The sequence below is a fragment of the Protopterus annectens genome, chromosome 2.part2 (assembly GCF_019279795.1).
Source record: "Protopterus annectens isolate FY-2018-M chromosome 2.part2, PAN1.0, whole genome shotgun sequence".
Lineage (NCBI taxonomy): Eukaryota > Metazoa > Chordata > Ceratodontiformes > Protopteridae > Protopterus > Protopterus annectens.
Window position 1 is genome coordinate 78,365,571 of NC_056730.1, and position 17,450 is coordinate 78,383,020.

The following is a 17,450-nucleotide window of genomic DNA, read 5'->3' on the forward strand; positions in this document are numbered from 1 at the left end:
AAGTAGCATAACCCTCATTTTTTTATTTGTGCTATTTACTGTTGTGGGTTTGACTTTTGAGCATTGCCTAAAAAAGGCACTATGGGGGCAGCAAGAGCCCTTGGCCAGTATTCGAAAGCCTAGGGGTGACAGGTGCAAGCCGTCTCTTGCGAAGCAACGAGGTCTGTCGAGTATGTCGTCCCAGGCTGACAGACACTGGATCCCCTTTGAATGACACCAGAAGCTTAGCCAATTGTTGAAATTGATAATTTTCTTTATACTGCATTATCATTCTTGGTGAAGGCAGGATGCTACTCAGGGTCAAGGTCATACCCACCTGGGCTACATGATCAGAGAGCTCTTCCATGTCTCTATTCATGTAGTCCAGGGAGATATGTCTCGGGTCATTCACACCAACATGAACAATGACAGTCATATTTGTACTTGTTCTGGAGTGACATGAGTGCTTGTGTTATGTGGCGGATTCTGGCTCCCGACAGGCAGCTAACAGTAACCTTCTCCTTGTCCAGCGTAGTGAGTGGGACATTGGTGTGCCTGAGTATATAGAGTCTCCTATTACAAGTGTGTTAGGTATGTTATTTTGCCTTAAGGGCTGTGATTGTGCGGCACACTGATTTTGTGTTTTGTGTTGTCTGGTTTGTGATGGGTGGTGCAGGTTTATTGGGTGTCTGCTTTGGGGGTCTGTGATGCTTTTGCAGGTTTTTATTTAGAGCCTCAGAGTATGATTTCATGTATTTGTGTGTTTTTTGCCAGTGCTGGTTTAGTATGTCTCTGTGAGGCTGGAGGTGTGGTGCAAGTTTTAACCTTCTTATGACCGTCTGTTCCAGTCTTGGGTGGAGAGAGCTTAGCCTCCAATTTAGCTATATAATTGCATCTCTCGCATATGTTAATGTTTTGTGGTAGGAGGAGAGGGTTGTCTGTGTACATGAGGCAGTTTGTAACATTGCCTCAGGATACCCAGGTTCACCAGCTGGACTGGAGAGTATACCTGAAATTGTCCTTTTGTCATGCCTGAATAGTAGGGTGAGCTGCATAGTCTCTTGGTCGGTGAGGGGTGAATAATGAGCCTTGCCCTGCTGGGCAATCAAGTGTCGGGGTATATTAGTGCTTGCTATTAGGTCTGAGCAAGTGCTGGTCTGTAGGATGCTTTTTAAGTGCTTAGGTTGAGAGTTAGACTACTTTCAAGGGAAAAACTGAAGAGGAGACTTGGTGCAGCCAGGATAAATTTAGCCCTAGCTAACCGGCACTGCCCGGATGTGCAAAACCGCGCAAACGTGTTTTTTTCAGCAGGGAAATGAGAGGTAGAAATTAGCCCAAAATGGCCTATAAACTACTAACTTCTGGGCTGGAACCACTCCTCCTGGGACAGATGGCTGCTCAAAGCTCCCTCTCTCACAGGTGAACAGAGAAACCTCCCTCTATCCAAGTAAGGTATGGGCAACTCAAAAAAAAATGTAACACAGCCCTGAATTCAGCACTAGCCTGAAAACTGGACTATGCTAGCTTAGAAAGGTGGGAAATGGAGAAAAAAAATGTTTTTGAAAAGATAAGGCAAAAACAGTAAAAAAATATGCTTAAAACAGCTGTAGATGACTACAGCAATCAGAAAAGGCTTTTAAACAAATTACCCAATTAACTAGTAAAAAAAATCTGAAAATTGAGTCCTGTTCCTGTAGTCTTCAATCAGACAAGTTCTAACTGCACACTGCTGCCACTGGGGTGCAGGGGAACCTTCTCCAAAAAAGGCCTGGATTAGTGCTCAAGTTATACAAACAAAGCTAGATTCAACAGGCCTGGATCTAGTCTATGCTACAGCAAACAAGGCGCACCAATTTCAGTAAGAAACAGTTCGCATATGCAGGCACTATAAGCCTTTAACGAGAAATTCCCAGCTCAGACGGACAGAGTCCAGCCTCTCCTCCCACAAGAGTGCAGACCACAAACCTTCTTAATGTAAAACAACTGGTCTGAAGCCCAAGTGCTTAAACCAAAAGGCTTAGAATGATAGTTACACCAAGCAGTAATAAATACAATTGAGAACTTTTAAGATGACGCAAAATAAAGTAGGAAGAAAAACAAATACAGTTTAAGCAGATGGAAAAAGGGCACTTTTTGAATGAGCAAATGAGATGGGTCCAGGAGTAGTATCCAAATGCAAATTTACAAGAGGGGCAGGCAGTTTCAAAGCCACCAAGACTAACACCAAAAAGCAGGGAAAGTGGGTGGGAAATAAACTGAAAAAACAGAGCCACAACTTCCAGCTAGATAGTATTCAATGCAACACAAATAAATCAGTTTAAATGCTGTATCTGAAAAAAAGTGCAGATACCCCCACTTATCACTGGCTATTCAATAATTCTAACAAGCATTAACTGAAAAAACAGAGCCACAACTTCCAGCTAGATAGTGTTCAATGCAACACACATAAATCAATTTAAATGCTGTATTTAAAATAAGTGCAGATAAAGATTTACTTAAATTCACTTATACGTCCAGTTGATATGATTTCATGTAGGTCTTAGCTGGCCAAAGCTCAGAGTTTAAGCCTTCTTTTGGAGTATGATACTGGAATTGTGCACTAAACATGATTTGAGATTACTCTGTAACATGGTTCTGATAGATTTTGAATGTGCATCAGTTAATTCCATTAAGAAGCATCTGAGTAGCACCTTAGCCAAAGGTTGTTGGTTTCATTTCTATCAGACTGTATGGCGGCACATTCAAAAATTGCACTTGGCGGCAAACTTTGGCAGTAATATTTCCTTCCCTATGTTATGCAAGGAAATATCTGCATTAGCATTCGTATCACCTACTGATATTAACAGTACATTTGCAGAAATTGAAAGTGACATGCCAGAAGAGGGAAAGCCACTGTGTATGTTTTTAAAGAAACCTACATATATGGCAGACAATGTAGGTATGGCATGCATGGAAAGACATCTGAGAGATTGCCACCACTGTTTGACGGTTCCTTTTGGAACCAGCATATGTGTGGAATGGGCTACCCTCATAGTCAGAATGCTGTGGAGGGATGGCACAGGAGACTTCGTAGTCTCATGGGGAAGCGAACACTGTACCTGCTTGATATTTTACATGCAGTACAGTTTGAACAGTCATGTTGATGACCTAAGACATAGGCACCTACTATGTCTGCCTCCTTCTCCAAGAAGACAACGTTTACTGGACAAAGAATCTACGTTTGCAAAACTATTGGCTAAAAGAAATGAATTCACTGCTAGGGGATTTGTGAAGCTGGTGGCCAAATATTGTTAGTTTTCATAGCACAACAGCAGTTGGTGTACTGTATAGGTAGCGCCTCATGATTTCCTGGTTTTAGTCATGGCTGTGTTGCTCAGACAATGGCATACGTGCTTCGTTGAATAGCTGATTTGGGGCTATAGGAAATGTATTGCAAGCACTGATTGAAGGATTGCTTTTGGAAACAGGTTGGGTGCAACATGGTGTGTTTGGAAGCATGGGATTTACGGCACAGTGGTGGTCAAAATATCGAAAAAAAGAACTCAACTACATGATTTTCGACATTAACAATTGGCACTGCGTTTTTTGCTTATATTTGCATATTTGATCAGTCGAACATGCTGTTTTCACATGTATGAAGGTAAACCTATAAAGGCCTTAGGACTTTCTATGATTCTATGGTGGGTACATAACTTGTTTTTTGTTGTATTAAATGCATATGAAAATATTACTTATTATAATTACTAACAAAAAACTTGCAGTATATCTAGTATATTGTGAAACAAATGGACATTGATCGTGAATTTTTCTGTCTGACACCTTAGTATTTCATATCACATCTCTCAATAGCATGCAAGTTTCTAAGATATGAAAATATGAACTTAAGTAGGAAAATATGAGTAAGTGACAAAAGGGGATTTATTTTTATTGCTGACGGGCATTCTACATTAATAATTAGTATCATCATCTTTATCTCCTTTCGGCTTATCCCAGTTAGGGGTCGCCGCAGCAGAACAACTGTCCGTCATTTTGTTAATTATGCCTTGCTGTTTCTAATATTACTAGTTGGTAAGTCGCTTAGTAAAAGAAGCCAGACCCAAAAGAAGTCTGGATGCCATAAGGTGCTTATGGGTCTTTACTGGACAAATACAAAAGGTGTTATAGGCTTGAATGAAGTGGACTGCATAGGCCTTTTTTACCTTAAAGGTTTATCTACTCAGAATTTTCTATCTGCCTTCTGTTGGTTTGCTGCCTTTTTTTCTGTGCTGTTTTGCATTTTGAACTTAAGGAAATTGCTAGTTTATAGATTGGGTAGACTATCCTTATTTTCTGTCACTGTGAGGAAAGTGATTTTTCTTTACCATGAGTAGTAACTCTTGGTAGCAGATGTGAAATGATTGTAAGCACTAAAAGTTGTATTTTCTTTAACATAGTTGATCATTTTTCTTTTGTGCATCATTTCTCCCCTTATGCCTGCTGATCATCGATACTCATCTCAGTCCTGCAGTACTGTCCTACAAGGCCTTCATCCAGGCATGCATGAGGACGACTTGCTCTGAAATGCATCCCAGCAGTGAGAGAATTTTTCATTTTGGCCTAATACCAACACTGGTGAAGCACATGCATCACTGCAAGAACCACCGTTGCTACTCTGTCCATGTTTGTGTGATCCCCCCACAAGCACTGACAGGGGTACCAACACCATCTTGAGTTGGTATTTACTTGTCTTCCCAGTATTGGCTCATTGCATCATGAAAAACGTCTTCTCTTCATCCATTGCCTGTCATTAGAGAAGCAACATGAACCTTGTGGGAAATGCCATTCCTCACCCACCCCCACCTCCAGGATGGATGTATCCAAACTGCCAGGGCTGTATCCCAGGTTTACTTTGATGCCATTTCAGACTCCAAGTAGTTAATCTTTGGTTCATGTTCAGATTTTTGACTCTTTTAAACGAGTCTGTCATTTTAATATTTAGCATATTCCATACAACTTGTGGTCAGAAAATGACTGGCAAGATCAGCTGTAAATCTGCACTTAATGAAAGAGGGATGATCAATCATTGTCCAAGCTTTAATTTTATAAAAACTTTTACATAGGTGACATTTTTGTACAAAGACTGTTAGTCACACTCATGTTTTTAGACTTCTACAAAGTACGTTTATGCCATCTAAAAGAGTAATACATTTATTTCCATAATGGTTATTTAAGTGTGCTTTAAAGGTGTCTGCTGTACTACCATCTTTAATGTAGTTAAGCTTTAAAATCTGTAGACTATTCAGTGTTGCAGTACTTTGTGGTAATCATGCAGTGGCTTTATTTTGTCTAATGGTTTTGAGTAGATTTTTGTCCATTTATGATGCACTCTTGAAGGCCAACATACTTAATCTGTTGGTCATTAAAGGCATTGTAAACCAACACCTGGGAGATACCTGTATGAGTAAATTGATCTTGGTTTTCTAAGCTTGTCCTCATAACTATTTGTATAACAGCTATCCCCTGGATTCATGAAGCTTGCGCCAGGCGCATGCATAGCGTAGGCGTTATAACGCCAAATATGGCCGTCGAGCGATTCAGGCACGATCTAATTCCACGTGCACTACCGGCGTACGCCAGATCTGCGCAGCCCCTGGCGTAGGTATGCTAATCACCCCATGTGCAGTGTCGCACCATGCAAATGAAGGCATATAGCGATTCATGAAGTGGTGCAGGCCTAGCGTAAGCCCACGGAAATGTAAACCAAAAAACACTGTTTACATTTTCCCAAACAGAACATCGGAGCTATGGAAGAGGGCCAGACCAAGGTATCACAACGTTAACATATGCCAATGGCGAAATACACGGCCAATGGCATAAGAAAAGATGCACAACACGTAAACAACAACATTTAATGTCATGTCCACAGCAACGCACAGCACAACCGCAGGACATGTGTGCGGAAGCTGTAACATAAAGAAATATAAAAATGTCATAAAATCGTAACGTAATAGAAATCAGGTTTACAGCATAATACACAATGGTAGGCATGGAACACTACAATCAAGGTGCAAGGGTTGCTAATGGCTTGCGATAGTGTTCGGCGCGGTAACTATGAATTAGTAGTCAATGCCATGCAAATGCAGATAATACTGAATCGCAAATGTCCCACCGGATGAAGGTTGTACCATACGGCACAGCGGTATAACACCGAGGAGTGGTTCAGAGGAGATGCATGACAACAGCAGAGGGGTGTGCCACCGTAGCAGTAAGCACATTGGAGCATTGCAAATCTGGCCTGTCTGTTGCTAAGCAAAGCTGCAGGACAGGGGTGGGGAGGAATCATTTAGCTGAGAGCACACATGGTGCCCAAAAGCGCATGTGTACGAGGATGAAAACGTGCCCGAAACCCAGTAATTGGACGCACGCGCCGCAGACAATAGCAGAAACAGGAAGGTCAGGGGAAGAAAAGAAGGAAATGCGGAAGTAGGGTAATTGGAGTACTAATGAGCAATCAACACCAATCAACCCACGAAGGCCAATCGACGGCAGCTGACAAGTCTGCTTGCAGAAACCTGCAAAACCGGATAGGGGAGGCATTTGAATGCAAAGAAAGGAGGGGAGGTATTGGATTGCAAAGATAGGAGACTTGACACAGCAGAGCAAAGCAAACCGACAGCAGACCGGCAGTAGCACACACAACGCGAGATACGCCAGGTCCAGGAAAGTACAAATGAAAGTAGGCTGCAGGATGCACGCCAGAAAATGGTAGGTGCAACGTGCAGAAATGTAAAGGGAAGGTCAAGAGGTAATCCACGGCAGGCAAATGTAATTCAACACCAAAGGCACCACAATGCCGGCAGTAAAACACACAAGATAACCTGTAGCTACGATCGTACATACACACCCTATGACATCATCGGTGTTCACATCACAGTAGTATAAAGTGTGAAAGCACCCAACACACACCTGTGTATTCAAAAACACCGCACCATAGGTGTAAACACAAGGGGAACTTTTAAAATGTACATGTTGGGAGCTGCCATAGCTATGATTCATCAGCATGTGTTAGAGACTGACGGTGTTGTGGATGATGATGTTGACAACCACCGCAGGCCTCGAAGGAGAGTGTTCAGACCAAGGGTAACCTACCAGGGTCTACATGACCTGGAGATAGTAGAGCGTTACAGGGTGGACAGGGACATCTTACAGCAAATAGTGGAGCTGTGCCGGCCACACCTGAGAACCAGAAACAACAGAGGGGAACCCATCCCAGTGGACACGAAGGCCACAGGTACCTTTCAAAGGCCAACTGGAGATATAATGGGTATCTCACAGGCATCAGCATCCAGGGTACTAAACCAGTTCCTGAATGCCATGTTACCACATGCCAATGAGCAGATATACTTCCCCAGAATTCAGGAGGAGTTGGCCAGCAATATGCGCCACTTCCGCCGTGTGGCACAATACCCGGAGGTACTGGGTGCGATAGACTGCACGCACATACAAATCAAGTCACCACCCGGTGAGCAGGGTAGGCGCTACATAAACCGCAAGGGATTCCACTCCATCAACTGCCAGGTCGTGTGCAATGCCCAGGGCATTATCATGAATGTGTGTGCTGGCAGCTACCATGACTCCCATATCTGGCATGCCTCACAGCTGTATCAGGTATTTGTCAGGGGGGGACATCCCACATGGCCATCTCGTGGGGGATGCTGGCTATGCACTGGAGCCGTGGATGATGACTCCCATCAGAAATGCACACACACCCATGCAAGAACGCCATAATGAGCCACACGCACAAACCAGAATCATCATAGAGCATGTGTTCAGGATGCTGAAATCATTGTTCCGGTGCTTGGATACATCTGGTGGAGCCTTGCAGTACTCTCCAGGCACGTGTGCCCACATCGTCATAGTATGTGCCATGCTACATAATATGATCCTGCGGAAGCAGCTGCAGCAGGGACAAAATGGTGAAGGCCCTCATAGCCCACCGCAATTGCCAAGGCCATTACAGGCACAGAGGGATTCAGACCATGAACACACTGTGCTAGCCCCAGTAGGCAGACTGAGGCGTGCCCAGTATGCCTATGCCTTGGCAAAGAGGGAACGTATAGCACATACTCTGACAGTGTAGGCCCCTACAGACTGACACCTCTCCACCTGCACACACAGTAAAATGGATGGTACACAAACATGACCACCTGTAAATTGTAATGTATAGGTGGCCCAATGTGCGACTCCTACATAGGCAGCCCTCAAACATTGTAAACACAACAGCCAGTGGAACACGGAATGCCAACACCTGAACAGTACATGAGTCTTATAGCATATGGTGGTGCTGTGTGCCTGTCACGTTCCCCGCCAGATATATATATATATATATATATATCTATATATCTATGTACACATATGCATATATATAATACAGATAGAAAGGGCAATAGAGGGATATATGGTGATATAGATGGATTCAGCGATATCTGCAAATATAATAGTTCAACGACATTCATAACATCTTGGAGGTACAAATAAATAGGATACCGCCAACCTTGGAATGTGTAACATACCGACATGCGTAACCACGAGGCTGAAAGACCGATAGAACACAGTACCGGAACAGTACATCCGCGAGTAATAGTATGATGATATGAAGGGACAGTTAGTCACCGCTGCCAGTGTCGTGGTCCACGTAGGTACTGTGTTCAACTGTGTCTGTGAGTGCTGTAGTCTGTGTAAGTGTGCATTGAGGGTGCTGTGTGCGTCTGTGTGACTAGTGTGTGTGTGTGTGTCCGCAACATGTGTGTGTTAGTGCCAAGTCAGAGGCAGATCAGTACGGTAGGTGTGGGTATAGCTAGCCGTAGGCATACGGTTACTACCTGTCCCACAGTAGGAGGGACAGCCCCACCCTGGGCAGGTGTGTCCTGACATAAAACAGTACAAAAGGCAAATGTCCGAGATGGTAGGACATAAATATGTCCCATATATAATGTAACAGTCGTATTTAAAAGTTATGCCTGTATGTAAGAAACTTAAATGTTACATGCAATATGATAAGTAGCCAAAGTCACACAACAATAGGTATATAGTGAGGATAAAAGTATGTGCTACCTGTGTACTGACCGTGGCTACGTGTTGGCCTGTAAACACCGCTTTGTGTCCCGCAAGTGTCCAGCAATGACCATATGAAAAGGTGGCAACCCATGGCAAACAGGCTCTTTTAACAACACAACCACAATGACTGCAAATATCTGGGACAGAAATACAAGGGATAGCTGTCACTTACACATATCCCCTGATATATCGCTGCAATTGCGGAGGTATACAAGTAGCAAGCTCACCTGCAGACGATATAGAAACCAATTAACAACGGCCCAACGTATAATCCCGTAACATAAGTCTACTAACTGTTAGCTCTCTAATTAGGGACAGAGCCCACACACATTTGTACGGATTATGTAGAAATGCAAGGCCCACAAACCTTATATGTTACGTACAACCACCGACATCCCCCACACTAGAAACTAAAACAATACAAACTGTAATAGCACAAACATCCAATCAGTCAATTACATCTGCAGACCCCTCAACATACCGTGTGAGAGAGACAGACGTCATGCAAAATTGCAGGCATTGTATAATGGAACACAGCCATGTTTTAGGTTTTGATTGCAATACTCCGATCTGAAGTAGGAGATTCATTTGTCTGCAACCTGTGGGTTATGGATCCGATATCGGATCCGAACCGGCATGGTTTACCAGCTATGGATCCAAGCTCTCAGCTCCTCCCCTCACCCATAATGCCCTGCTCTACCCTCATGACCTCCGATCTCGTTTGCCGCGCATGGTGACCAGATTGTTTTTCCAGCTCTCCAGCTAAGTGCTAGTTCAAGTATTTAAATTGTAAAATTTAAAGATTTTTTTGGTTATTTGTGTGAAAGTGTAGGTTTCCCTTTGGTATATTTACTTTTTTTAGTGTTTAATCTAAAAGTTATATCCCTCTCCTCGCTGTCAGCGTAGAGTGTGTGTTGGGCCTGTGAGTGATTTTTTTGTGTTTTCTTTAGTTACTTCTTTAGTTATAGTAACTACTGTTGTAGATTGGGATGTCTGAGCAACCCAAGTCTATTTTTTCTAAATGCTCCGAGTGTGGCCATAAGCTTTCCCCAGCTGATGGCCACACTGTGTTAAATGCCTGGGGTTGAACACCTCACATCTGGATGTTCCATTTGTGCAGGGTTCAACCCCAGGGCATTGAAGGAGCGGAGGTCCAAGCTTGTTTTGGCGGGCCTTTTACCGCCGGACTCGGCTCCAACCTCCGCTCCTTCGGGAGTAACCGTACCCACGATTATTCCTTCTGCGGCTCCCCCTCCTCCTCCTGGGACTCAACCTCCCGTTTCTGGTTCGGAGGAGAGGGATGCTAAGAAAAAGGACCGGAGGAGAAGCACCATAAGCGGCGGGCCGAGACCTCTGTTTCGGCCCGCCAGCCAAGCGGCTTCTCCCGGCTCCATTGTCGGCTCGGTCTCCTCCTCCTCGGCTCCGGTCTCCAGTGTGTTTTTCACTGGGACCTGAGGAGGAGGAGACCCGATCTCCGTCGAGGCTATCGAGGAGGCACTCTAGGCCTACCTCGGTAGCCTCGCCGAGATCACGATAGCCTTTCGGATGCTGATCTGGACCGGATGATGAGAAGGTTTATCCAGGCCCAGATGCAGATGGGAGTGCTCTTGCCTCCCCCCCCTCTGGGGGGGAGCTCAACCCCCTTTTTCAAACCGATTGTTCCTTCTCCGACCCGCTACCCGGGTTCGGAGCAGTTGGAGTTGAGCAGCTTCGGAGCCGGGGGTGGGTCGGCCGATAGTACTGTACCGGACCCGACCCTGCCCTCGAGTGCATCGGATCCGACCTCTCGGAGCCTGGATCCGAGCCTCTGATCCGGGGGGATCAGTGCTCCTTCGGCGCCGTCTGTGTCGGAGCGCACTGTCCCTTCGGATCCGGCCGGCGCCGCTCGATCCACTCTTCGGATCCGAGGGGGAGCCGATTGTCGGATCCTTTGGTCGAGGTCGGCTCTCCTTCGGCGTTTGATGTAGTGGAGAGGGCCCTGTTGAGGGTCTCCGGACCCCCGGCACTTGTTTCGGCTCCGTCCCGCGCTCCCTCTGCACTGGGTCAGGCTTCAACCATCCGGCCCTTGGGACAGCCCGCTTCTGTGCCCCAAGCTGCTCCCCTGGAACAGGTTGCTGCTTGTGAGGAGTCCTCTGACAGCCCCCCAGAGGATGTTCCTCGCAAGCATACGTGCAAAAGGAGGCACATTGACCGCCCCGAGTCTCTCACGGAAGACACTGACTTGGAGGAAGGGGAAGGATCCCCACGGTCACCCCCCGAGGATGTCTCATTTGGAGACATCATGGAAATGCTCCATATAAGGGGGGGGTGGTCTGCCCCCAAGTCTTCCTCGGACGAGTCCATGTTCTTGGAGGCATTTGAAGCGGGCCCGTCTACCTCTTGGGTGTCCCCTCCTGCCGACCCCCTGGTGGACCTCATTACCACCAGGGCGTGGAAGGAACCGGACACCGTGGAGCCAATCCCTAAGAGGCCCGATAGGATCCTCAGCCCACAGTCCGACCGTGCCCATTGGAGTAAGGGGCCTCCAGTAGATGCCATGTTGACGGCCGCCAAGAGGGAACTTGCTCAGGAGAGTCTCTCAGTCCATCCCCCGAGCAAGGAGTCTCGGATGATGGACCGCTTGGGGAAGCGGATGTTTAGTTCAGCGACCTTCTTGGTAAGGGCGCTGAACTACCTGGCACACGTCATTAGGATGCAGCGAGATCTCATTAAAGAATACGCTGCATCTCCCCCAGAGTCCATGTCGGAGGAGGACAAAATGCTGCACTCCACCCGCATGGACACTCTTAGATCAGTTACTAATACCTCTATGCGGCTACTCTCCCATGCTACGGAAGGCGCCGCTAGAGCCGCAGGGGCAGGCCTAGTCACTAGACGTCAGGCCTGGCTCCGTCACTGAGATTTTTCTGAGCCCTTCAAAGCGTCATTTGCGAACGCCCCTTTGATGGTTCTGCCCTCTTTGGCAAAACCGTTAGCGACACTTTGACCCAGAGCGAGAAGGACGGAAGACGCTGTCTGCCGTCGGAATCCACTTCTCTGCACCCCAGAGGCCCTACTCTAGGAACCAAAAGGGTCAGAAGAAGATGTGGTTCCGGAAGTCACAGCAATCCCAGCCTGCTCCGGACAACCAGTCCTTCCGTGGCAGAGGAGGACAGGGAGGATGCCGCCCTAGAGGCAGAGGGGCTCCCAGGAACTTCGGGTCCAGAGAACCTTTCTCTGAACGGCCCGCAGCAACCCTGAGGGTTGCCCGGCTGCTCCACTCTGGAGGCAGTCGGGGACGTTCGGGGCACCTAGCGGCATGGGAGTCCATAACATCAGACCGCTGGGTTCTCCAGATCATATCCAGAGGATACCGCATCCCTTTTCGTCACTTACCAAAGTTGAAGTCCCTCCCAGACGTTCCACCAGGTCAACGGGAGGCCGCTTTGGCAGAAATTGGCCGTCTGCTAAAGAAAAGAGCCATCCAGCCCGTCCCCCCAGACCAGATCGGATCAGGGTTCTACTCCAGGTTCTTTTTAGTGCCAAAAAAGACGGGGGAACTAAGACCAATTTTAGACCTTTCTCTCTTGAACCTGGCAGTCCCCAAGGAAAAATTCCGAATGGTCACTCTGCAATCTATTCTCCCCCTTCTGGGAGAAAATCACTGGATGTGTTCTATAGACCTCAAAGATGCGTACTACCACATCCTGATGGACAGGCGCTCAGGAGGTTCCTCCGCTTCGGCTGGGAGCCAGTCACTACCAGTTCGGGTCCTTCCCTTTGGTCTCACCACAGCCCCCAGGGTGTTCAGCCAAGTATTAGCAGTGGTAGCGGCCCACCTGAGGCTTCAGGGGTGCAGGTCTTCCCTACCTGGACGACTGGCTTCTTACGCCCCAACAAGGCATCTACTACTATTGGCGAGACTCCTTTCTCCATCTTGCTCCCTTTCTGGGCATTACAATAAATACAAAGAAATCCAACCTGGCCCACAGCTCTTAGATTTTATAGGGGCCAGGTTAGACACAAGGAGTTTAAAAGCCTTCCTCACTGCGGACAGAGTTCAAAATCTGCAGCTCCAGGTGCGGGCCATTCTCCACTCAAGTTCTGTTCCGGCGGAGTTGGTCCTGAGGGCTCTAGGGTCCATGGCGTCTGCTATAGCACTTCTTCCTCTTGCCAGGCTCAATATGCGCATCCTCCAGTGGACTCTTAGTACAATGGTCATACCTTGCTCTCCCTATGCATCATCCCATTGCGATCAGCAAGGCTTGCAAGCGGTCCCTCCTGTGGTGGCTCCACTCCCCAGATCTCCACGGAGGCCGCCCTTTTTGTGCGTCTCCCCCTCTCGCCACGGTGACCACGGACGCCTCCCGCCTCGGGTGGGGGGGGGGCATTTTGCGGGGCGGACCGTCCAAGGCACGTGGAACGATTCAGAGACCTTACTGCATATCAACGTTCTAGAGATGAGAGCAGTGCTCTTAGCGTTGCTAGCACTTCAGGACTTTCTTCCCTTGGGAACAATTGCGATTCAATCGGACAACATGTCTGTTGTCTGGTACATCAACAAGCAAGGGGGAACAAGGTCTTACCCCCTTTGTCGAGAAGCCATGAGAGTTTGGGAATGGGCAATCTCCACCAACCGCTTTCTAATAGCAACGCACATTCCGGGTCGGTCCAACATCCTGGCGGACAAGCTAAGTCGCACCATTCTGACCCCTTACGAGTGGTCTCTCAATTTTCAAGTAGTGGAACGCATATTCGCACGGTGGGGAACTCCTTCATGCGATCTTTTGCCTCTCCCTCAAACACCAAGTGCGACAGTTTTTTCGCTCTGATACCCCCTCCAGGAGGTTCTCCAAGAGACTCTCTGGTGCATGCTTGGCCACCCGGTCTTCTGTACGCTTATCCACCCTTGCCTCTGATGCTCCAAGTTCTTCAGAAAGCCTCTCGGGTGGGTTGAAGAATGATTCTCATTGCTCCGTTTTGGCCTCGACAGATCTGGTTCCCCTTTCTAAGGTCTCACTCGGTGAATCCTCCTTGGATTCTAGATCCCATTCCGGATCTGATATCCCACCCGTCCTGCATATCTCCTCCGAACCTGGACAACCTGAAGCTGACCGCTTGGCTGCTCCAGTTCCACTCTTGATCAGGACTCCCGGTATTTCGTCACCTGTTAAGGCAATCCTGGTGGCAGCTCATAAACCGTCCACTAGGAAAGTCTACCGCAGCAAGTGGAAACGGTTTTCTTTGTGGGCGGAGCGGCAAGGCCTGAATCCCTTCACGGTTCCTCTCCCTTTAGTGCTTGACTTTCTAACCACTCTTTTTAATGATGGTGCCAGCAGTTCCACAGTCAAAGTACAACTGGCGGCAATTTCTCATTATCACATTGGTCATGACTCTAGTCCACTCATGTCAGCCAAGTTGTGTAAAATTTTCCTTAAAGGTTCTTTCCTTCTCAGGCCCCCTGTAAAACAAGCGGTTCCTCCTTGGGACCTCTCCTTAGTTCTCCAGGCCTTGACCGCCTCCCCTTGAACCAGCTGCTCGGTGGATCTCAAATTCTTGCCTTTCAAGACAGCCTTTTAGTAGCCATTACATCGGCCAAGAGAGTTTCAGAGCTCCAAGCATTATCAGCTAAACCTCCTTACTTGGTATTTCATCCGGACCGTGTTTACCTCAGGACCAACCCGTCCTTTCTTCCTAAAGTAGCTTCTGAAGCAAACATCAATCAATCCATTAACCTCCCTGTTTTCTTTCCTAAATATGAAAACAAAGGTGAATACAAGCTTCACTCCTTAGATGTTCACAGGCAGCTTAGATTTTATCTAAACAGAACGGCTGGTCATAGGCAATCCGACCAGTTGTTTATTTCCTTTGCTAAATTTAATTTGGGCAAGCCAATTTCTAAAGTTTCTCTGTCTCGCTGGATTTCACAGTGTATCTTATTGGCTTATCAAGCTTCAGGAAGGCCCGCACCGGAGGGTGTACACGCCCATTCAACCCGGTCATTATCTACCTCGGCAGCCTTTAAGGCTAGGATTCCTCTAGATGATATTTGTGCAGCAGCCACGTGGGCTTCATCTCATACTTTAATTTCCCACTATAAGTTGGATCTTGCATCTAGGGGTAGAGCATCCTTTGGTTCCGCGGTGCTCCGGAATATCCTTCCATGATGGCCGCCCAAGATTCAGGTAGCTGGGGACTCTGTCCCACAGGTTGCAGACAAATGAATCTCCTACTTCAGATTTAGAAGTTATGTACTCACCATAACGTTCCATCTGAGTAGGTGTATTCATTTGTCTGCAACCATCCCGCCCTCCTATCCCCCTGGCCTTTCAGTTTCCTGCATATTATGGGTTACCCTTTTCAGGGTGTTCTTGCTGTTGGCAAACTCGATCTGAGGTCATGAGGGTAGAGCAGGGCATTATGGGTGAGGGGAAGGAGCTGAGAGCTTGGATCCATAGCTGGTAAACCATGCCGGTTCGGATCCGATATCGGATCCATAACCCACAGGTTGCAGACAAATGAATACACCTACTCAGATGGAACGTTATGGTGAGTACATAACTTCTAATTATCAGACGTTGGAATGACAGGTACACCCACATGTTGAACCAAATACTCTACCTGTCACGCACAATCCACGGTGGACATGAATCCAAACTATACTTGTCTCCATGCATAGCAGTTGCAGTTACACATAACAAAACACAATACAGACAGTCTCCCCGAAGGTAGAGCAAATAGGTAACGCCCAAGTGGAGAATCCAATTATACCCCACTGTCGCCGCGTAATTGGCAAATGGAGTAGCTGCACAGCCGATATGCAAGTGATTAGTCACTCAGGAACACCAATTGGCGGGATGAATCCACATGTTTCAGGTATCAACGTATATAAGGATGACTTGCTAGACATTCAAACCGTATGCTCATACCGAATAACAGTTGAAACACTGTGAGAGAGGAGATAGAAACGAAACGCCGTAACGACAACAAGGTATGTAGAACGCCCGATATGTAAGGTTATGGATAGCATGATCTGTATTAATTAGTTTTACTGTATGTATAGCCTGGTTTTCATTAATTAAACATGTCCGCAATTCATAAAGTGGGGAAAGGTATTTATGTAGTGATGTCTTGCTGAGCATACTAACGCTTGTAGAAACTGTGCGTCCAGCAGTGGGACACAAGGAACACAGCACAGACACCACAAGGGATGCTACATGAGGGCGTTAAACAGAACAATGCCATACAACCCGCCGTCAGTGGTAGGGTATGTCCAACAAGGACGTACCATAGCAGGAGATAGTATATGTTGATATACTGTCACAGCACACGTGTATGGGCATATAACGTTAATGACATATGTAAGGTGGCCCCGCTGTGCAAGTATGCTTTGCATTATGGGATACTATGTGAAATATGTGTAATGTATAGTATTATAGGTAGATATGACAGATATTCTACACAGCGTAACAGGCATATCATGCATACCACAGGTATCGTCTATTGGTATGTACAATAACAGGATACATATGGCCTGTAGGTATGGGACATAGTAATAGCATGATAGCTAATCTAAATGGAAGGGCTGACAAGTAACCATGCACAAAGGACATGTAATAGCTGCACATGTGCATAGTGGGGTACTATGCAGTCTGGCAAGTCCATGTGTGAGCACAACTACAGTGTTCACACTAGTGGCACCTCTCTAGGGTAGTGTCCTGTGAGCAGCAGAGCCAGGTGTCACCTGCACGTCTGCACAGTACAGCCACTGCAGTGATCCCAGGCCTACATGCGTCTCCCAACCACCAAGGGGAGGTATCACATGAACAATGCTACTGAGTGTCCCTGCGTGATGTACATAGGACTTATGTTCCACAGCATGGTGAGTGTCCGGTTTGGGAATGTAACCCAGAAGCACATCCCACTCATTGTGGCGTGTGTGCACATATCCATGAGCATGTTGCTCACAGTGGCCTCTGCTTATGTCGCGTATGAGGGGTATATCCATCAATAATGTTGTGGACATGGGCCCTGTCTGATCAGCAGAGGTTACCCCTGAGTATGTAGTATGCAAATGTGTACAGATGTGGTGTCCGTAGTGCAGCCGCATATTTAAACTGTCGGAGCTCAGTAAACGTCATGGCGTGTTAATGTTGTGGCATGTAAAGCTGTAGCTGTTGTGTAAGGTACACCCTAAATGGGGTGGTGTACCCTTGAATGTGTGTAGATGTCTTGAGTTCAGAGGTACAATGGGTGCCTATGTACCAGCTACACACCCAGTACAGATAGGTGTGGCCACGTAGAAGGATATCCACGCCACAGTGGCAATACGGTAACCACAGGAGTGGGTGCGACACGTGTGTGTACTGCAAACATGTACAATGTGATATGTATGT

General features: G+C 46.9%; 1 protein-coding gene across 1 annotated transcript in view; it reads left to right on the top strand.

Moving 5' to 3' along the window:
• DDX4 (DEAD-box helicase 4) overlaps positions 1-17,450 on the top strand; it is a 2,434,953-nt gene that overhangs the window by 1,969,714 nt on the left and 447,789 nt on the right. Inside the window, exon 18 of the mRNA XM_044063758.1 lies at positions 6,718-6,755. Coding sequence (XP_043919693.1) covers positions 6,718-6,755 — 38 coding nt within the window. The remainder of the gene's footprint in view (positions 1-6,717; positions 6,756-17,450) is intronic.